At 35.6% G+C, this 19,345-nt stretch overlaps 1 protein-coding gene across 1 annotated transcript in view; it reads left to right on the top strand.

Annotated features, from left to right (window-relative positions):
- The window catches only part of INTS13 (integrator complex subunit 13), a 28,935-nt gene extending 12,252 nt beyond the window's left edge, over positions 1–16,683 (top strand). Inside the window, 12 exon segments of the mRNA XM_047740233.1 lie at positions 1,356–1,451; positions 4,771–4,785; positions 5,252–5,318; positions 5,496–5,585; positions 6,660–6,838; positions 7,930–8,080; positions 8,083–8,099; positions 8,347–8,501; positions 8,792–9,022; positions 11,000–11,139; positions 15,426–15,561; positions 16,315–16,683. Coding sequence (XP_047596189.1) covers positions 1,356–1,451; positions 4,771–4,785; positions 5,252–5,318; positions 5,496–5,585; positions 6,660–6,838; positions 7,930–8,080; positions 8,083–8,099; positions 8,347–8,501; positions 8,792–9,022; positions 11,000–11,139; positions 15,426–15,561; positions 16,315–16,354 — 1,317 coding nt within the window. The 3' untranslated portion in view covers positions 16,355–16,683.
- The last annotated feature ends 2,662 nt before the right edge of the window (positions 16,684–19,345 follow it).

Below are 19,345 nucleotides of genomic sequence, written 5' to 3'. Positions count from 1 at the left end.
AAAGGATCACAGAACAAAATCCTGTATTTTTCTTTTTAGTAAGAGCACTGTATTTCAGCTTTTTGTTTTTAACTATGTTCTCATTATTTTCATCAAAATCTAATCTGTATCTTAAATGATTACTTTTTCTGTGATTCTTTTCCTGACAAGTATGTTACTAGATTTTATTTTGTGCATCCTAGTGGATCTCTTATTTCCTGTATTATTGTTCTTACTCATCTAGTATGAAGGTGTTTCTAACTAATAGGTCTGACAGGGAAAAAATAGCTTGTAGTTTTAAAAAGTTTATTATATTCCAGCTGAAAAACCGAAGATGTAAGTCACATGATTTTACTAATGGATTTTGTTAGGAATCTGTTGGTACCTATTCATTTCCATTATTTTATCATTCAGTTGCCTAGGACGAGCACAGTGCCTGGCCCATAATAAGCTTCAGGTGAATTTTTACTGAGCAGAGTTGAATTTAATTTTATTGGTTATGTTTGCAAATATGAAGTAGTCACCATATCTAAAAGTTCAAATTGGCTTTAAGTCCAGTTTCATTGTTTTGCTGCCACATGATGAACACTAAATTTTGTGAGAAATATGATCAATTCATTATTAATTTCCTCATACTAATGGCTGGCTCTTTAATAGAGATTGTAGCCTTATCCAGTGGAATGGTTTGGATGCAGAAGCAATTATCAAGTAAATTGGCGTAATATATTTAAATATATGTAATTTCATGAATTACAAGAAAAATACTCTGAGGGTGACAGATACTTTGCTTTTTAAATTTGATCATATTTGTGTGCAACTGGTGTGACTCTTTCTTCATATCTTTTTCTTGTAAATAGATAATATTGAAGTTCTTATATACTAATTAGTGAAAACAAGTTACTAAACTTGTTTATTAGTCTGTATTTGCTATTTCATATAACTGGTATTTGCTAATTTCTTATAGGTATTTAAAGATGCTATTTCCTCCTGTAAAGAACTACTTCACTTTTAATTTGTATAAACTCTTTCAATTACATAATATTTATATATAAATATTATGGCAGTGTTGGCAGGACAGTACATTTGGAGTAAAAAATCTAAAGGTTTGGAAGAGTCATCATTTATGATAATTCTGATGTAAGAAAAATCATTAAATACTTTATTACTTATATATAGCTAGTAGTTTTTATATAGAGTTCATATTGCCTTGGAAAACTATTGCATCTTTAAATAGATTAATCACTGAGCAAACTGTCCCATTATAGCCAATTATTGTTGGGTGTATTTTACCTCACTTGAAGCAAGAAGCAAAATGAACAATAAGTAACTTAATTATTTTGAAAATAAAACCAAGTTATTTTAAATTTTGCTTTAAGGAAGAACAACATGCTAACACATCTGCCAATTACGACGTGGAACTGCTTCATCACAAAGACGCGCATGTGGATTTCCTGAAAAGTGGTAAGTAAGAGGTGTCGGAAGCTAGTATTCTGTAAGATCTGACATATGAAAGCATACTAACAACTTTGAGAAGTTTGTCAGTAAACAAACCTGATGGACAGTGGTCATTTCCTTCCACGCTTATTCCACAGTATTATCTATTAATGACCATGAAACTAGCATTCTGTAGAATTTTCCTCTGGGAAACACGAGGTGACTAGAACAAATACTGAGAGGGATAGCCATGACAGTCATGTCATAGTTTCCTTTTGCAAGCAAACTGCTTTGGGAAAGCGAAAAGAACGAGAACTGACTTGAAAAGTGATAGACTTCCAGCTTGGGCATAAAAACCGGTTGTTTTTAAATTTAAATTTGTTTTCTTTCCCCTAAAAATTAATTGAGTCAGTAGATCCCATTGCCAAAATCATTTCTGTAACTGTATCAGCATGGTTTGGGGGAGAAGACTCTGGAGATAATAGACAAGAGTTTTAGCTAAATCTTTGCCACCATCTAGCAAGACCCATGTTTCTAGACTTCGGTTTGCATACTTTACTGAATTAAAGATTATTAGATGAACTGTAATATTCCATCCATTCCTAAAGTTCAGTGATGTTGCCTTTAAGTTTTGGCATTTGTGTTAAGTCCTTTAGAATATTTTCTATGGAAGTTGATGCTATCAGAGAATTAAATGGTTGACTTTGATCATGTTGTATACAACTTTTCTGAAGTTAATACCTTCAACCAGTCATAACATTTGTTACACGTATAAGGAATCTTGAAATTAACCTAATACAGATTTCTAACATGAGAAAAACTGTTAAGATAAATGGTTTTATTTATGTTTAACAAAGGAATGTAAATGACTTGTTTTAAAAATATAGTATGTGGAAATTACTAAGAATCTGTGAGGTAATACCAACTTTTAAAATGTTTATTTTTAAAACAAAAATATTAAGAGTGGGGGCGCCTGGGTGGCTCAGTGGGTTAAGCCGCTGCCTTCGGCTCAGGTCGTGATCCCAGGTCCTGGGTTCGAGCCCCGCATCGGGCTTTCTGCTCAGCAGGGAGCCTGCTTCCTCCTCTCTCTCTGCCTGCCTCTCTGCCTACTTGTGATTTCTCTCTGTCAAATAAATAAATAAAATTAAAAAAATATATATTAAGAGTGTTCTTTGTGACACAAAATATTTCTTTAAGATAGTTATTGATTGACCTGTGGTATGTGTGACACATGGGCAACCTGTGTAAAATGCTAGCTTCGCAGTAGGAACAGGGTGCTGTGAGAATGTAGGGATTGCAGGTGATTATGCCTCCATGGTTAGGCAAGCTTTCCAGAGATGACATTAGAGCTGGATTTTGATGAGTAAGCTTACACTTTAGCCCACACATTTTACCTGAGCTCCAGATCTACAGATTCTACTGCTACTGCCTAATTATATCTACTGCCTCAGAGTCCTAAAACTCAACACTCCCAAAGCAACTGAGGAGCTCTGACCCCTGAACTGGTGGTCATTGTCGCCTTTTTTATTATTTTTTTTCCCTTAAGATTTATTTATTTGAGAGAGAGCGTGTGCACATGCACACGGTTTGGAGGGGATAGACTGAGGGAGAGGGAGAAGCAGACTCCTTGCTGAGCTCAGTCCCAGGACCCTGAGATCATGACCTGAGCTGAAGGCAGATGTTTAACCAATTGAGCCACCCAGATGCCCCCTGGTCTTCTCTTGTTCCCTCTTTCAGTGAATAACATTATTGTCTGTCCAGCTACTTAAGGCAGAAACCTTAGTCATCTTTGAGACATCTCTCTGACATTCTTCATATCTAGTCCATCATCATATTTTCTTGATTTTATCTACTAAGTTTCTCTAAAATACATCCATACAACTACATCTCTACTCCCATTACCATCTCTGTGATCCAGCCTATTATTTTCTTACCTAGTATCCCATAGTAACCCCCTAAATGGTGTGTTTACTCTTGACCTGCTAGGTAGAATAGCTTTTAGAATGCTAATCCTGACCATGTTCCCTTAGCTTACAATCCTTTATTGCTTTTCTTTTACCCTTAGGATAAAGACTCAGTTGTTGAAGTGTCTTACCAGGCCCTGCAATGCCTGGTTTGTCCTCCTTTCCATTCTCTTCTCACAACATACGCCTCTCCTCCGTTTCAGCCATGTAGGCCTGAAACTCTTCATTCTCCTTACTTTCACAGTATCATGGCATCTGCTGTTTTTCTTTCTTGCTCAAATACTCTTTGCTTCCTTCAATTTCCTTCATTTCTTTGTTAATTTCTACTTACCTTTTATTTTTATTTCTTTTTATTTTTTTATAAGTAATCTTTTTTTTTTTAAGATCTTATTTATTTATTTGACAGAGATCACAAGTAGGCAGAGAGGCAGGCAGAGAGAGAACAGGGGAAGCAGGTTCCCTGCTGAGCAGAGAGCCTGATGTGGGGCTCGATCCCAGGACCCTGAGATCATGACCTGAGCTGAAGGCAGAGGCCTTAACCCACTGAGCCACCCAGGCGCCCCCCCCCCTTTTTTTTTTTAAGATTTTATTTATTTATTTGACACAGAGAGAGGGATCACAAGTAGGCAGAGAGGCAGGCAGAGGGTGGGGGGGAATCAGGCTCCCCGCTGAGCAGAGAGCCCGATGTGGGGCTTGATCCCAGGACCCTGAGACCATGACCTGAGCCGAAGGCAGAGGCTTAACCCACTGAGCCACCCAGGTGCCCCTATTTTATTTTTTTTTTTGAAAGATTTTATTTTTTATTTATTTGACAGAGATCACAAGCAGGCAGAGAGAGAGGAAGGTAAGCAGGCTCCCTGCTGAGCAGAGGGCCCCGACTCGGGACTCAATCCCAGGACCCCAGGATCATGACCTGAGCTGAAGGCAGAGGCATTAACCCCTGAGACCACCCAGGTGCCCCTCTACTTACCTTTTAGACTAAAACTAGTTTTCACTTTCTCAAAGAAACTGTCCCCTGATGTCTTAGATTAGGTCAGATCTCTTTTTATAGATGCTCCTGGTACTGTATACATCATCTTCAAAGCTTTGTCAACTTTATAGTTTGCATTTGTTCATTATTATTTTATTAGCATCTAGTAATTCTAGATGTTGTATTGTAGATTCCATTAAGGCAAAACATGCTCACTGTTCTATCTTTTTATATATTTACTTTGCAGACCCTTCATTTTATGTTTCTTCTCATAAATTCATTAGGATTCAGGATGATCAATTGTGTATTTTAGATTTCTGAAGCTTTAAGTATTTAACCTTGTTGTCTTATCATTTAATGGTGTCAGAGGGGAGCAGTTGTAGATTCTTAAAGTTTAAAAAAAAAAAAATTTTGCTCCTAGAGCGCCTGGGTGGCTCAGTCGTTATGTGTCTGCCTTCTCTTCAGGTCAAAAAGAGGTCCTAGAGTCCTAGAATCAAGCTCTGCATTGGGCTCCCTGCTCCACACGGGAAAGCCTGCTTTTCCCTCTCCTACTCCCCCTGCTTATGTTCCTGCTCTCACTGTGTCTCTCTCTGTCAAATAAATAAATAAAATCTTTTAAAAAAATTTTTTTTGCTGTTGACTTTCAGTGCAGTGACTGAAATGATTGATTATTAAGAAATATGGAGGATAGTTAAATAATTTATTTTAATCAGAGCTAATATCCAAATTGTACTTGGTATTTTTCTAGGAGACTGTATAAAAATGATGTTCTCCCAGAGGTATTTTCTCTCCTAGAGTTTAAACTGTTCTGGAAGTCTTGGGTTAACAATTTGAAGTTTGTGATCTATTTCATATTGTTTTTCTGGCTTATTCTTAAAGGTGATAACCCACATAGGAGCGGCAGAGTAGAGAAGGCTCGTTTAAAGAAACAATAACATTAAAGTGGTGCACACCCAGGACAAATAACATTGGTAGGTATTTTAAAGAAATTGAGAGAAAAAAAAACCAATCAAAGGTTCTTAAAGTATCTATTTCTTTTTGAATTTTTGTTCTTCATTGTGTTAGGGGCTCAATGAACATTTTTTTCTCCTTTAATTATGGAAATATTCCTTTATATTCTTTCAAATCCGTGTTTTCTTCCATTTCAGAATTACACTATTGCACAGGCGCTTACCGAATTTCACCTGTAGACGTAAATAGTAGACCTTCCTCCTGCCTTACTAATTTTCTTCTAAATGGTAATTTTCAACATACAGTTGTTTTGTCTGAGAATATTACAAGTGAAATTATTAGTAAGAAATGTGAAAATCTGAATTCTAGAAAGCTCTCTTTAATATAGTCTGAACATATTTTTTCTCCCAAAACTCTTCTAAAGTTATGTAATTGTAAGTACCCTTTTAGCAGTTTTACTGTTTAAAAATAAGATGAGTTTATGCCTTTCAGATTGTTGTATCTAAAAAAAGTGTTATTTAATATATTTTTAAAGTATTTTTAATTTAAAGATTTTGTTGTTAGAGTCTAAGTTGATTTTTTTGGTAGAATAATACAGACTATTTGTTTTGGCCTATTGAATTTTAAATTGCAAGTATATATGGATTTCTTTTTTGCACAGTTTACCTTACCCATAAATAAACACTATATTTTCAATATTATACCATATGATTCTTAACACATGACTTTAAATCCATGGTTTCCTTGTGTGAAAATTGAAAAAAAATTATTAGAGTCCATTTACTGGATTTAAATTCTTAAAATAGCTTTTCCAGTGATCACAACCCAGGTTTGAAAGCACTGATGTGATGGGTCAAAATTAAGCAAAATTTTATTATCAGCCTCTATAAAGTCCAGATTAAATAACCTTTGGTCGTGTGAAATAAAAACTAGTTAAAATAACCATGTTGATATATAGGAGGTATTGTGGAAGTGAATGGAGACTTTTTGCTTTCTCCCCCAAATATTGTATAACTTTGATAATTGAAGAGTTATCCAACAGTTGTCTCCATTTTCTTCTTGATGTCCAGAAGGAAAATCTTATGTACTTGTAATGTATAAATTTTGTAACCAAACATTATACCAGAGACCACTATACTTATTTTGGAAAACTGCATAACTATGTAAGCTTGGCATGACCAAGAGAAAACTGAGGCTAGAATTCAGGCTCTTAGGACTTGAAATGCAGATATACTGAATTAGCCAATTGCTGCTTAAAATATGAGGCTTAATGAAATGAAAAATCTAGACATAAATTTTAAGGGAAAAAGTAAGAGCTTATTTGAACTTCATAACTGATAGAATAATCTTGCTTTTGACAGGTCGTTCTGTTTTATTGGAACAACCACGAAAGTCAGGTTCCAAAGTCATTAGTCATATGCTTAGTAGCCACGGAGGAGAGATTTTTTTACATGTCCTTAGCAGTTCTCGATCCATTCTAGAAGATCCACCTTCAATTAGTGAAGGATGCGGAGGCAGAGTTACAGACTACCGGATCACGGTAAGATTCCAGTATTTATAAATTTTATGTTTTGACCGTGTCACCATTCAGCAGGTAGTTACTGAATGCCTGTTACATGCTAAGATCTGTGACAAATGGGGTTTGGAGAAGTTGATGATATATTATTCTTCTGATTAGGTGACTTTTCTGTCAAAAGAGCTCTTTATCACCATATACTCTTCCTTATATATTCAGTGTATATCTAGAAGTATATGGGTAGCAGTGACCCCTGAAATTGTAGGAGGGAATGGAAATTGATTTGAACTGGTATTTCAGGTGGAAGTTTATTTTATTTTAAGTTATTACTTAATGGCAAATAAAAGCCTTTCAATATTTGGCCACTGCTAGTTTGGAATAACACTAAATTTTTGTTATTTAAAGGTATATGTAAGGAAGTTCTATTTTGGGTAGAAGTTCTGTTCTGATTTTAATTTTTTCAATCCCCCCCCCTTTTACATTTGGTACTTCAGAGTTGTTTACTTTGAGGTGGTGGTGAAAATTAAGTGTGATTAATGTATAGGAATATACTTTGTAAATCAAAAAGTGTTACATACTGCAGGTAATTATTTTTGATTAGGCTTTTCTTTATTATTTTTTTATCTTTTTTAATAAGGAGAAAACTAATAAACATGCATCATAGAAAACTTAGGGAATATAGATATCTTTTTTTAAAATCAAAAACAAAGACTATAAATTCTGTCATTCAAAGATAACCACTGTTAATATTTTGATGTTATGTCAAGGTAATTTTTTAAGTAAGCGTTGGTATTCTAATATGATTAATCCCTTTATCTGTGTATGATATAAAAGAGGTAAATTATAAAAGTGAAGAAAAATGAGTGTTCCTTGGTTTTTAACAAGTAGAACCATGAATGCATTTATGTTTGAGGCTCTCTTCATCTCCACTTTAATAAAGGCTGAGAGGTTTCATGTTCAAAAAGAAAGGAAAAAATTAGTAAGGGGACTGTTATGGGAAATACTTTGTTGCATATCACAGGACAGAAGACATCAGGGAAACAGATTATTACATGTAATCCATACTGAAACATTAGAAAATAGTTTCTAATTTTATTTTATTTGGTTATCATTAGGATTTTGGTGAATTTATGAGGGAAAACAGATTAACTCCTTTTCTAGACCCCAGATACAAAATCGATGGAAGTCTTGAGATCCCTTTGGAACGAGCAAAAGATCAGTTAGAAAAACACACCCGTTACTGGCCCATGATTATTTCACAAACCACCATTTTAACATGCAAGCGGTAAGTATTAAATAGTTTTCAGTCTTTCTTCTAGATTATATATTCTTTACAGATACCATTTCTCGAGCAAAGAATCAAATATATGAGTTTGCTGTAGATAAAGAATTACTAATAGAAAATTGAAATGATGGTTATAGGTTATCTCACCATGGTGATGTTTAAAATCAATTGAAGTTCTCCCTAGATGCTTTTGATATTTGTTTTTCAAGACAGATTTTCTTTTTATTTCTTAAAAAAATTCTAACAGGTAGTTCCATTAGCCAGTGTTATTGTGAAAGAATCTTTGACAGAAGAAGATGTGTTAAACTGTCAAAAAACAATATACAACTTAGTTGATATGGAAAGGAAAAATGATCCTCTGCCTATTTCCACAGTTGGTACAAGAGGAAAAGGCCCTAAGAGGTAGTTTTTTTCTTACTTTCTCTGTATATCAATTACTTGATACATACTGTTTTTAAGCTAACTTATTTCATATGTAAATTATATGGTTGGAGGTATGATTGAGATGAAATGATACAAAATACAGAATATCAGAATTGGACATTATAACTTAGAGTTACATCATGAACTGTTTAGGAAGAAAAAGTCCATGTTTAATGATTCCTTTTACTTCATTTTACCAGTAGCAAATGACACTTCAATATTATTTAAAGAGTATTTCTTAAGAACCTTATTTTAAATCTTTACTTCAGAGATGAACAATACCGTATCATGTGGAATGAATTAGAAACCCTTGTCAGAGCTCATATCAACAACTCAGAGAAACATCAAAGAGTCTTGGAATGTCTGATGGCATGTAGGAGCAAACCCCCAGAAGAGGAAGAAAGAAAGAAACGAGGACGAAAGAGGGAGGACAAAGAGGACAAATCAGAGAAGGCAGTAAAAGATTATGAACAGGAGAAATCTTGGCAAGATTCAGAGAGGTGACTTTTTTTTTTATTAAGATTTTATTTATTTATTTATTTATTTATTTATTTATTTATTTATTTATTTATGTGTCAGAGAGAGAGTGAGAAAGAGTGAGCACAATCGGGGGGAGTGGCAGCCAGAAAGAGAAGCAGGTTCCCCGCTAAGGAAGGAGCCTGATGTGGGACTCGATCCCAGGATCCTGGGATCATGACCTGAGCTGAAGCAAGACTCTTAATCAACTGAGCCACCCAGGAGTCCCAAGAGGTGCCTCATTGACAATATGGTACCATGGTGCATTTTGGTGTATCACATGCTGCATGTAGCACATTCATACATTCATTTAATACGTGTTTATTTCATTTTATAACTATGGTTTTATAATTTTAAAAATCTAAGATGTCTTGTGGGGTTGAGTTGTAGGGACACCTGGGTGGCTCAGTTGGTTAAGCATCTGACTTAGTTTCGGCTCAGGTCTTGGTCTCAGGGTTGTGAGATAGAGTCCCAACTCTGGCTCCTCACTAGAAGGGGGAGCCTGCTTAAAATTCTCTCCCTCTCTCTATACCCCTACCATGCTACCCCTATGTGTGTGCATACTTGTGCATGCTCTCTCTCTCAAAAAAAGAGTTGTAATTTTTTTTACTGTTGGGACAAAGTAGTGTTCAATTTTTTTCCTAATAAACTTCTAAAAATCATAATATACCATGTTTGATATCAGTTTTGCTTTATGTATTATGAAATAAAAAAATGTTTATTTCTTTGTTCAGTAATACTGAATGCCTTGTTTGTGTCGTGAATTTGGTATAAGATTCTTGCCCTGAAAAAACGTACAATGTTGTGGTAGAGATAGACATGTAAGTCATTGATTACAGCAAAGTGTGGAAGATGCAGTTGTAAAAATAGGCACAGGATGTCCTTGGGAGCATAGAGGAAGAGCATAGTCTTACTTCTGAAAACCTTTTCAGTAATACACTCTTTTTCCTTAGTTTGTGATTTAGAGCAGTAATATCAAAGTTAAATTTTTTAGAAAAAACATAAAAAAGTAGTAAATACTTCTAAATAAAGTATCATAACATTTCAGCTGCTTTGGCTTCTACCTCCTTGCCAGAAATCAGAAAAAGAATCAGGTAAATATTGTAATGGCCATGTTAGTAAGTCCCTTAAAACAAAACAGAACCTACTATGGAAAATTTCAAACATCTTTAACAACAGAACAAATAGTTACTCATTTATTTTTAACAATTCATGGCAAATCTCATTTCACATATATCCACAGCCACTCACCTCACCACCACCACCACTTTTCCTCCCACATGGGAATATTTTGAAGCTAATTCTAGAAATCATATCATTATATCCAAAAATAAGTAGAACATTTTATTCTTTTTGACCGTAGAAGTTCTTTTCTTTCTTAGGGCTACTGAATTTCTGGAACACAATTAGCTCACTTTAAGAAGAGTGGGAAAAGGTATTCTCATTCAGACACCACTGATGTTTATATATTTGAGGTGTTTCTGTTCTCTGATGAAACTCAAAATGAGATTAGAGTTTAGTTCTTAATTGTGAAATGTAAATACATTTCCACAGCATGTAAACTGGGCCACAAATGTTAGTAGATTTCTTAATCTTCAGTGTAATTTGAAATAGTATTTTGTCCGTATTTGTAAAAATTAAAATTGTGACATTTCTTCCAAAGATCACATTTCTGACATTTTAAAATTTAACTTCTTAAAATTTCCTCCCATGTTTTCTTATGTTACAGTGAACTACATTACTGAATTATTACATTATTATGATGAAGGAGAAGGGAAACTTGTGTTTAATTCATTAAGTTCTCTTACCTGATTTTAGGAGGAGGTTGATCTTTTGATTAGTTTCTAGGTTTCCTCTGTGAGAGCAGCTATCTTTTATTAAAACCAATTTGCAAAGTCTAGTTTAATTATTGAACCAGTTAGATTTAACACTTTCAATTTTATTTTTTGTCCCTCTGAAAGATTAAAAGGAATCTTAGAACGTGGAAAAGAAGAGTTGGCTGAAGCTGAGATTATAAAAGATTCGCCTGATTCCCCAGAACCTCCAAACAAAAAGCCCCTGGTTGAAATGGATGAAACTCCACCAGTAGAGAAATCAAAAGGTAGAGTGGGAACTGTGGTGACAACTGTGTTTGTAAAAAAGTTTTCCAATTTAGTTTTTCTGCAGTGTCATTTAATATTTTGCATATATGAGGAAGAGCTACTAACTGTTCCTGGATGTGGTTTGGGAAATTCTCCTTACAGCCTTGGAAAACAAAGGCAGAAAATGAATTTGTTGGTATTAAAGGAAAAGTAGTGTCATACCTTCATTATCGAAGCCTTTGGAAAATAAACACTTTTATTATAAAATCTGTGTTTTAGGAAATTTTAATTATGTGAACTTGAATTCATTTATATTCTTGACTCTATATTAGGTATGCTAGGTTTACTGAACACAAACTCTTAAACTCGTACTGAACTTAGGGAAAGATCTAATTTACCTGTCTACAATTTGGTGTGAATGAGTTTCAATAAAGGTATTATAAGTAATGTTTTCATTGTTAAAAACAAACCCACAATGTTTTAATTTCATTTTGTCTCTTACTTATAGACTGAAATACTTAATTTCTTCTTGAAGGAATTCTGGCTGTCAGAGATATGAATCGGGCTTGGGAGCTCCTGAAATTGTAGGCTTTACTTATCTTGAAGATAAATTAGATTTAGTCCTTTTAGGATAAATGGCAAATTGTGTAACAAGGACTGTCTGGTTTCTTGCTACTATGCCTTCCCTAAGGCAGTAAGACTTGGGGCTGGATGTATTATGACTTGGCAGCTGATCCTAGGGAGAAGCCTTGTTTGTTTTTTATATACTTCCATTGTGTATATATAGTGTGATACATGTAAATACTCTCCATTTACTGATTTTTTTGAAGTCAGAGATAAGGATGATCTTGCCGTATTTGCCCTTCAGGAATTTGCCAGAATGCTTGGGAAATAAATAAATGTCTGATAAATTACTCTATTTTTCACAGGCCAAAATTTGCCAATTGATTGGGGTGAGAAATTTAGGTTTAATCTAAACAATATTTCTATGTTCCTTGGAAAATAGAACTCTAAAAAATTATTTTTTAGTGGCAGAGTCAAAGAAACCAAAACCCTATTAGTAAAAAATAACTAAATAAAAGTGTGTCCATAGGGTGGAATTTATATAGCCCAAGAATAGTGATTACTGTTCCCTTTTGCTAATGTCTATCATTCATATTTCAACTTAAGCAAATCCTTTTTCAGGAAGGACTTCCCTGACCTCCATGTATAATTAAGTTAGATGCTTCCATTGCATCCCAGGAATTACACTAGGTAGCACTTAGAGTCTTGCATTGACATTGCTTATGGACATCCTGCCTCTACTACTAATCTGAAACATTTTAAAAGATTGGGCTTTTATTTCTAAGAAGGCACCATCCCCAGTGTGGGGCTCGAACCATGGCCTGGGGACTCAGAGTCTCACGCTGTACCAACTGAGCCAGCCGGGTGCCGAAAATGCTAGGGCTTTTTAAAATTTACTGTTGTGGGACACTTGGTGTGCCTCAACTAGTTAAGCATCTGCCTTCCGCTTGGATCATGATCCCAGGGTCCTGGGATCGAGTCCCTCATTGAGCTCCTTGCTCAGTGGGGAGCCTGCTTCTCCCTCAGTCTGTCACTCCCACTGCTTGTGCTCCCTCTGTCTCTCTCTCTCTCTGAACAATAAATAGATCAAATCTTTAAAAAATAATAATAAAAAATAATAAAAGTTACTGTTATATCACGCCACTCAATTTCCTGGCGCATAGAAGTTAAACTATTACTTGTTGAATGAGTGAATGAATGAAAATATAAGGTAAAGGGAAAAAAAGCAGGCTACCAAACCACATATACCATTATCTCCATTTTATTTATTTATTTTTTAAAAGATTTTATTTATTTATTTGACAGAGAGAGAGAGAGGTCACAAGTAGGCAGAGAGAGCGTGGGAAGCAGGCTCCCTGGTGAGCAGAGAGCCTGATGTGGGCCTCGATCCCAGGACCCTGAGATCATGACCTGAGTTGATGGCAGAGGCTTAACCCACTGAGCCACCCAGGCACCCTCCATTTTATTTTTAAAAGAAGTTTGTGTACACACATACATCTGCTGGTCACTTTTTTTTTTCTTGTCACTAAATTAGATAGATCCCTGACACTGGAAGCACTAAATAGAGTGGCGCCTATGAGAAGCGAAAAATCACTCTCTTCAACTCTTTGTAACTTTCCTTTCAAGGCTGATACTTGAAATTCGTTTTTTTTTTTTTTTTTTTCTGTTCTCTTTTACAACCTAAGTCATATGTCTCTTCTGATTAGCAATTTCTGCGGGTCTTTTATTATAACTTCAGTTTCATCTGGTTTGAAAAATGACTTCCTGGGACTGTCCAAAGTAAATTTTGTGCCAGACATATACTCTGCATGTAAGGTTAGGCTATTCCAAACAGACCCTCTAGATTTGGTGAAAATCTCTTCAGCTCTTGTTTTGATGTGCAATTCTGTGAGTTAAACAGTTCCATCATCCAGATGATTCTCTAGGACTGTGCCTTTGTAATCATCCTACACTCCCCTTACTATCAGTCCTGCATAATCATTGATACATTTTCTTTTCCTATAATTGTGCCTTTTTCAGAGTGCCATAAAAATCATAAAGTATGCAGCCTTTTGAGGTTGGCTTATTTGATATAGCATAATGCATTTGAGATTCATCTGTGTTGTGTGTTTGTCAATGGTTTTTTGAAACACATTATAAATAACTAGTTTTATTAGAATCTGCCAACTCATTTTTCCAAACTGGGTGTGTCATTGTGCGTTCCCACCAGCAGTTAGTGAGAGTTCTGGTCGTTCTGCATCCTCCAGTGCCATTGCTGGATTTCTTTTGTTTCTTCTCTGATTGGTATGTAGTAGTATTTCATTGTGGTTTTAATTTCCGTTTCCCTCATAACTGATGATGGTGAGCCTCTTTTCATTTGCTTATTTTTCATCTGTATATATTTCTTTAATAAAGGGCTCATTCAGATATTGTGGTTACATTTAAATTGAGTTGTTTGAGAGTTTTTTGTTGCATTTTGAGAATTTTTTGTTTTTTCTGGATACAAATGCCTCATTGGATATGTGATTTGCAAATATTTTCTCCCAGTCTGGTTTGTCTTTCTCCTAACTGACTTTTATGACCAAAAGTTTCTAATTTTGATGAAGTCCAGTATATTAAAAAACAAATTTTATGGTTATGCTTTTGGTGTTATCGATAAGAAATTTTTGCATTGCCCAAAGTCACAGAGTATTCCTACATACTTTTTTAGGAGTTCTATACTCCTAGATTTTACATTTAGGCCATGATCCATTTTGAGGTTTTTAAAAAAATTTTTTCCATATGGTGTAAGATATGAGTCAGTGTTCTTTTTTCTTTTTCTTTTTTATGTAATGTCCCAATTGTTGCAGCAGCATTTGTTGAAAAGGCTATTTTTTTTCTTCATTGAATTGCCTTTGCACCTTTATCAGATATCAATTAATTTTACATGTGGAAGTCTGCTTCTGGGTTTTCTTTTCTGTTCCATTGGTCCATGTGTCTGTTCTTTTGCTAATACAACACTGTTATGATCACTATAAGCAGAGTCTTAAAATCAGGTTGTGAGTCTTCTAACTTTTTTCTACTTTTCAAAATTGTTTTGGCTGTGCTAGTGCTTTGCCTTTTTCTTATATTGTATAGAAAAGAGATAACATAGCAAGCTTGAAACTATTATCATTAAGTTTGGCCATTGGTTGGCATCTAGGAACTTGGCTTCTAACACATTCCCTAAATGATGAAGTTATTTTGTCTTACATCTGAACTGAGTACTTGCCTTCCACCTGAGAGTCTAGACTTTGGTAATTGTAGTTTGGTAGAGAATGCTTTTGTGTCCAGCTCTTAATAAAAACCCAGGGTTCTGAGTCTTACATGGGCTTTCAGGGCAGAAATTTTCTACACACACAGCTGCATTTTTGCTGCTGGAGGGACCGTGCACATGGTGTGAACCCTCACTGTAGGGAGAGAGCATGGAAAGCTTACAAGTGGATTCTTCTGTCCTTTGCTTGGTGTATCTCTTGCTCTTATTGATCTGGCTGTGTATCCTTACTCTGTTGCTGCAGTGGTTCTTAGCCCAGATTGTAACTTTATGTTTAGTTACTTTAATCCTTCCAGCAAATCACCAAATTAGTAACTGGTCTTGGGGACCCTGGACATTTAGAATAAGGGAAAGATGATATTGCTTTAATTTTATAAAATGAACAATGGAATTAAAGGTGAATTTTTTAAATTTGAAAATTTTTAAGTAATGAGTTCTACCTTGTTTCTCTTCTTTCATATGTAACACCAGGGCCAGTGTCCTTATTATCCCTGTGGAGTAATAGAATCAATACTGCCAATTCCAGAAAACATCAGGAGTTTGCTGGACGTTTGAACTCTGTTAATAACAGAGCTGAATTATATCAGCATCTTAAAGAGGAAAATGGGTCTGTATTATTTATGTAGAAATTGTTTTCTTAATTGCTTTATTACAAGTTAAAGTAATCAACACTGCTTATTTGTTGTGTTCAGCATTTTTTTATTGCTAATATAATGAGTTGATACATGTTACCTATAAGGAGAAAAAATTAACTGCTTTGATTCTTCGTACTTATAAAAGACTTGATTATATTGATTGTAACTCTGGAAGTATTTACTCCTTAGAGGATTTCATTGCTCAGTAAACATCATAGAGGAAAAAATCAGGGAACACTTAATATACAATACTGACTCTTATAAAAAATGGGAGAGAAATACATTTCTATTAAGTACTACAGTATTAGGAATGTTGATTTTAATTAAACAAATCTCAGGTCTGATTATTTTAACATCCTTTTTGGAAGACCTTTTGAAAATGTATTGGTAAAGGAGTTTCTTTAGTGGAAAAGGAAATAAATTTTTGAGTAAATAGTAGAGGTTTTTTCCTTAGTTTTAAGCTTGAGTGGGTATCATGAAAATGACTTTTGAAATGAAACCTTGGGAAAGTGACTTTATTTCTCTGAGCTTCAGTTTTTGCTCTATCTGTGAAACAAGGAAGGTAGAGTAACCAGAGCGACCCAACTGTAGTCCTTTTCTAAAGGACAGATGTTCTTTTGTCCCATGAAAATATAGAGTTTAATTTCGTGTGAAGGTTGGAGAAAAAATGTGGGTAGTTACTGAATGTTTTGTTTTACCACTCATTTTTTCCTTCTGTTTTTCAGAATGGAGACGACAGAAAATGGCAAAGCCAGCCGGCAGTGAAGAATGACTTGAGGAACTAAAATTTACTATATTGCATACATATTTTGGGCAGAATTTGATATAAGTACTTTTACAGCAAGATTGTATAGTTATGTTGCCTGGACTGGTTTTTACATTTTTAAAATATTTCAACTAACTTTATCTTTTTTGTATTAATTGTAAAATTGGCACATATATCAAAAAATATACATTTGAAATTTGTCCTCCCAAATCACACAAATTTATTTTATGGTAAAAGGATGTTCCCTCTGGAAATGTTTTTAAAAAAATTCTCAGGCTTCTCTTTGCCAAATAAAAACTATTAAAATTTATGAAGTGCAAAATATTGGAGTATTCTTTTAGAAGACAGGTAATTTATTTGATGACTGTCATTTTTAGAAATTAAAAAAAAAACTATCAGGATTTAGATGAGATTTGTAATACTTAATATAAAATATTTTCTCTTAATCTGCAGCATATATACAGTGCTTTTCCAAATAAGAATGATGTTTTTGTTTATTTTATATTTTACTTTATTTTGTATAGGTGGTGCAGGTGTTAGCCATTTAAAAGCAGAATTTATATTTATCCATTTGAATAATGTTGCATGTTTTTCCTGCTAAAAATGTACTGTCCATTGACTTCTCATATTAAAGAGAATTATAAAGATTACTTCATAGACTTAGAAGAAAGGAAGTTACTAGGTTGTTTGCTTTTAGCCCAGAATAGAATCTTGGTCTCCTTATCTGTCAAATGTCATGGTTACAGGGTATATGTTGGTGAGACTTCTTTGCTGCTTCTTCTGGAGGCTCATACATACTACAAGAAACAGGTTTCAGTGTTAAATGCTAATTCTAGGCTTGTCATTTTTCTTTGAGTGTTTAGTAGAGGAGACAAAAGCTTTGCTTAAACATAGAGATTCAGTATTTTCTATTTAAACTACTGTAGTTTAAACAAGGGTTTGGTGGGCTCCCTTGTCAAGCCAGTGAAATTTACATTGCTCTCTTTTATCACTCCTGTCTTGGTCCCAGCCCCTGCATCTGTCCGCTCCTCTAAGCTATAGCCATTTTTATCGTCACCACTGTGTGTAAATATACACCTATGCACAGGAATGAGCAGGCCTGGTTAGTGCCTTGAAGATTTAAGGAGCTATAATCCCATCTTGAATTATTGCATCATATATAATTCTGTTTGTGTTCTGATCTTCTGATCTTCTGTCTTGTTCTTGATACCCAGTTTTCAACTTGTGCCCACTTGGAGTCCCAGGTTTGTGTCTTCATCCAAAATCTTTCCTTTGCAGTGCATCTTCAAAAGCTGGGATCCGTTTGTACTCTTGACTTATGCTTCTCCCTTTCCAATGTGCTGGGACCATGCTGCCTGTTGACAGTCTTGTCTTATCTAAACTGCAGTCTCCATTTTTAGGTACTACTTATGAACTGTTGTTGTTTTACTCTAGCAAGGGGGAGGGAAGATATTTCTGTGGCTGCATTTAGAACTGCTGTGCCAGTAGCCTTCTGTATTATTCCATGTTGTTGGTTGTCAGCGTTATCCAGCTGACTCTTCAACCGCATAACTGCCTTTTGAGCATCTCCCAGTTCACCACCCCCACAGAGTGTCAGGCTATACTTGGCCTTATCTTGAGATACATACTCCAGCCTTTGATGAAATGAACCATTTTGGGACAACATAGAAGAATGACTGTTAGTTGTTGGTTCTTTTGAAACAGGAACGATATTAAGGACTTATTGGTCAGGAGAAATAGAATTTAAATTTTAAAAAAGTTACCCATTCAAAACTGGAATCTAAGCTTAAGTCCAGACTTAATGATTGCAGGAATCAAAGTTACTGTAGAGAGAACAGGTGCACTTCTAATTAAAAGATTCTGACAATAGCATTATGGTAGCAAAAGACATCCCTTGTTTTTCTCTCTCCCCAACCCCAAAAACAAAAATTTGGTGTTCACCCAAGACAAAAGTACCTTTGAGGGAACTGCGGGATCCAGCATTGGATGCCAAAGAACCTAGGAGGAATCTCGCTTACCTGTGTGTCAGGTAATGGGTAGACAGATCTTGGTCCCAGCTATGGACTGTGCACTAGTTTGTGAATTGGATCCAGTCCCTCTCCGCCATGGTCCAGGAGCCCCTAGAATATATTACCTGAAACAATTACCCATGAACAAAAGAGCCTTTGTGGAAGTCCAGATTTCTAGAGAAGTTTTAACACACCACTAGAGCAAAAAACAAAACAAACAAAAATACAAATCTGGACACATTGAAGTGGGTACAAGAAATAGCTTGACTTTACCTGCATCACCCTTCCTCCAAGGCAGCACAGCCTAAGGCTTAGAGAGACCTCAGCCCATTATCTGTCCCACAGGTGAAAGGGAGAATGTGTGAGCGTGCACCTGGTTTTCCCAACTGTGCAGGACACTACCAACGGGTCTCCTTTATCCATCCAGAGTACTGAATCATGAGTGACATGACTGGGAGGCAGAAAAAGGCTGGGAGAGTGACAGAACCCTTGGAGGGCATTGAAGGTATGTGAATCCTACTGACTGCATTCAGACTCTTGAAAGAAACACACCCACAAGCTGTTGGGAATGTCTCACCCATACCTTCCCACAACTGGCCCATGGGCACCCCCCAGCACTCTGCATGTATCAATCATACCCCCACCACTCTGGCCACCTTGCTGTGCACACTCCTTCTGGCAGTGGTGAGAAACGTGATAGATAGTTGGTGGACATATGCAGAAAGCTCGCTCAAATTTGCAGGCCAAAGAGAGATCACAAACTTGAGTGCCACATTTGGGGAAATAAGAGAGGTTGACAGCATTCTGCCCTGCTGGGTGCACTGCAGGATCCAGAGAAGGTGTACAAAGTAAAAAATGTTGCCACAAGGGGGAGCAAGAAGTGTGGAACAGATATAACCAGAGATGGTTTGAGATAGCCTTAGAGGGTATCAGGAGGGCTGATAATCTATCACTCCCAAAGGCAGTTAATAAAGATTGGAA

The sequence above is a fragment of the Lutra lutra genome, chromosome 8, assembly GCF_902655055.1.
Source record: "Lutra lutra chromosome 8, mLutLut1.2, whole genome shotgun sequence".
In the NCBI taxonomy this organism is placed as follows: Eukaryota; Metazoa; Chordata; class Mammalia; order Carnivora; family Mustelidae; genus Lutra; species Lutra lutra.
Note: the sequence above shows the minus strand (reverse complement) of the source record. Positions and strands in the feature narration are given on the sequence as shown.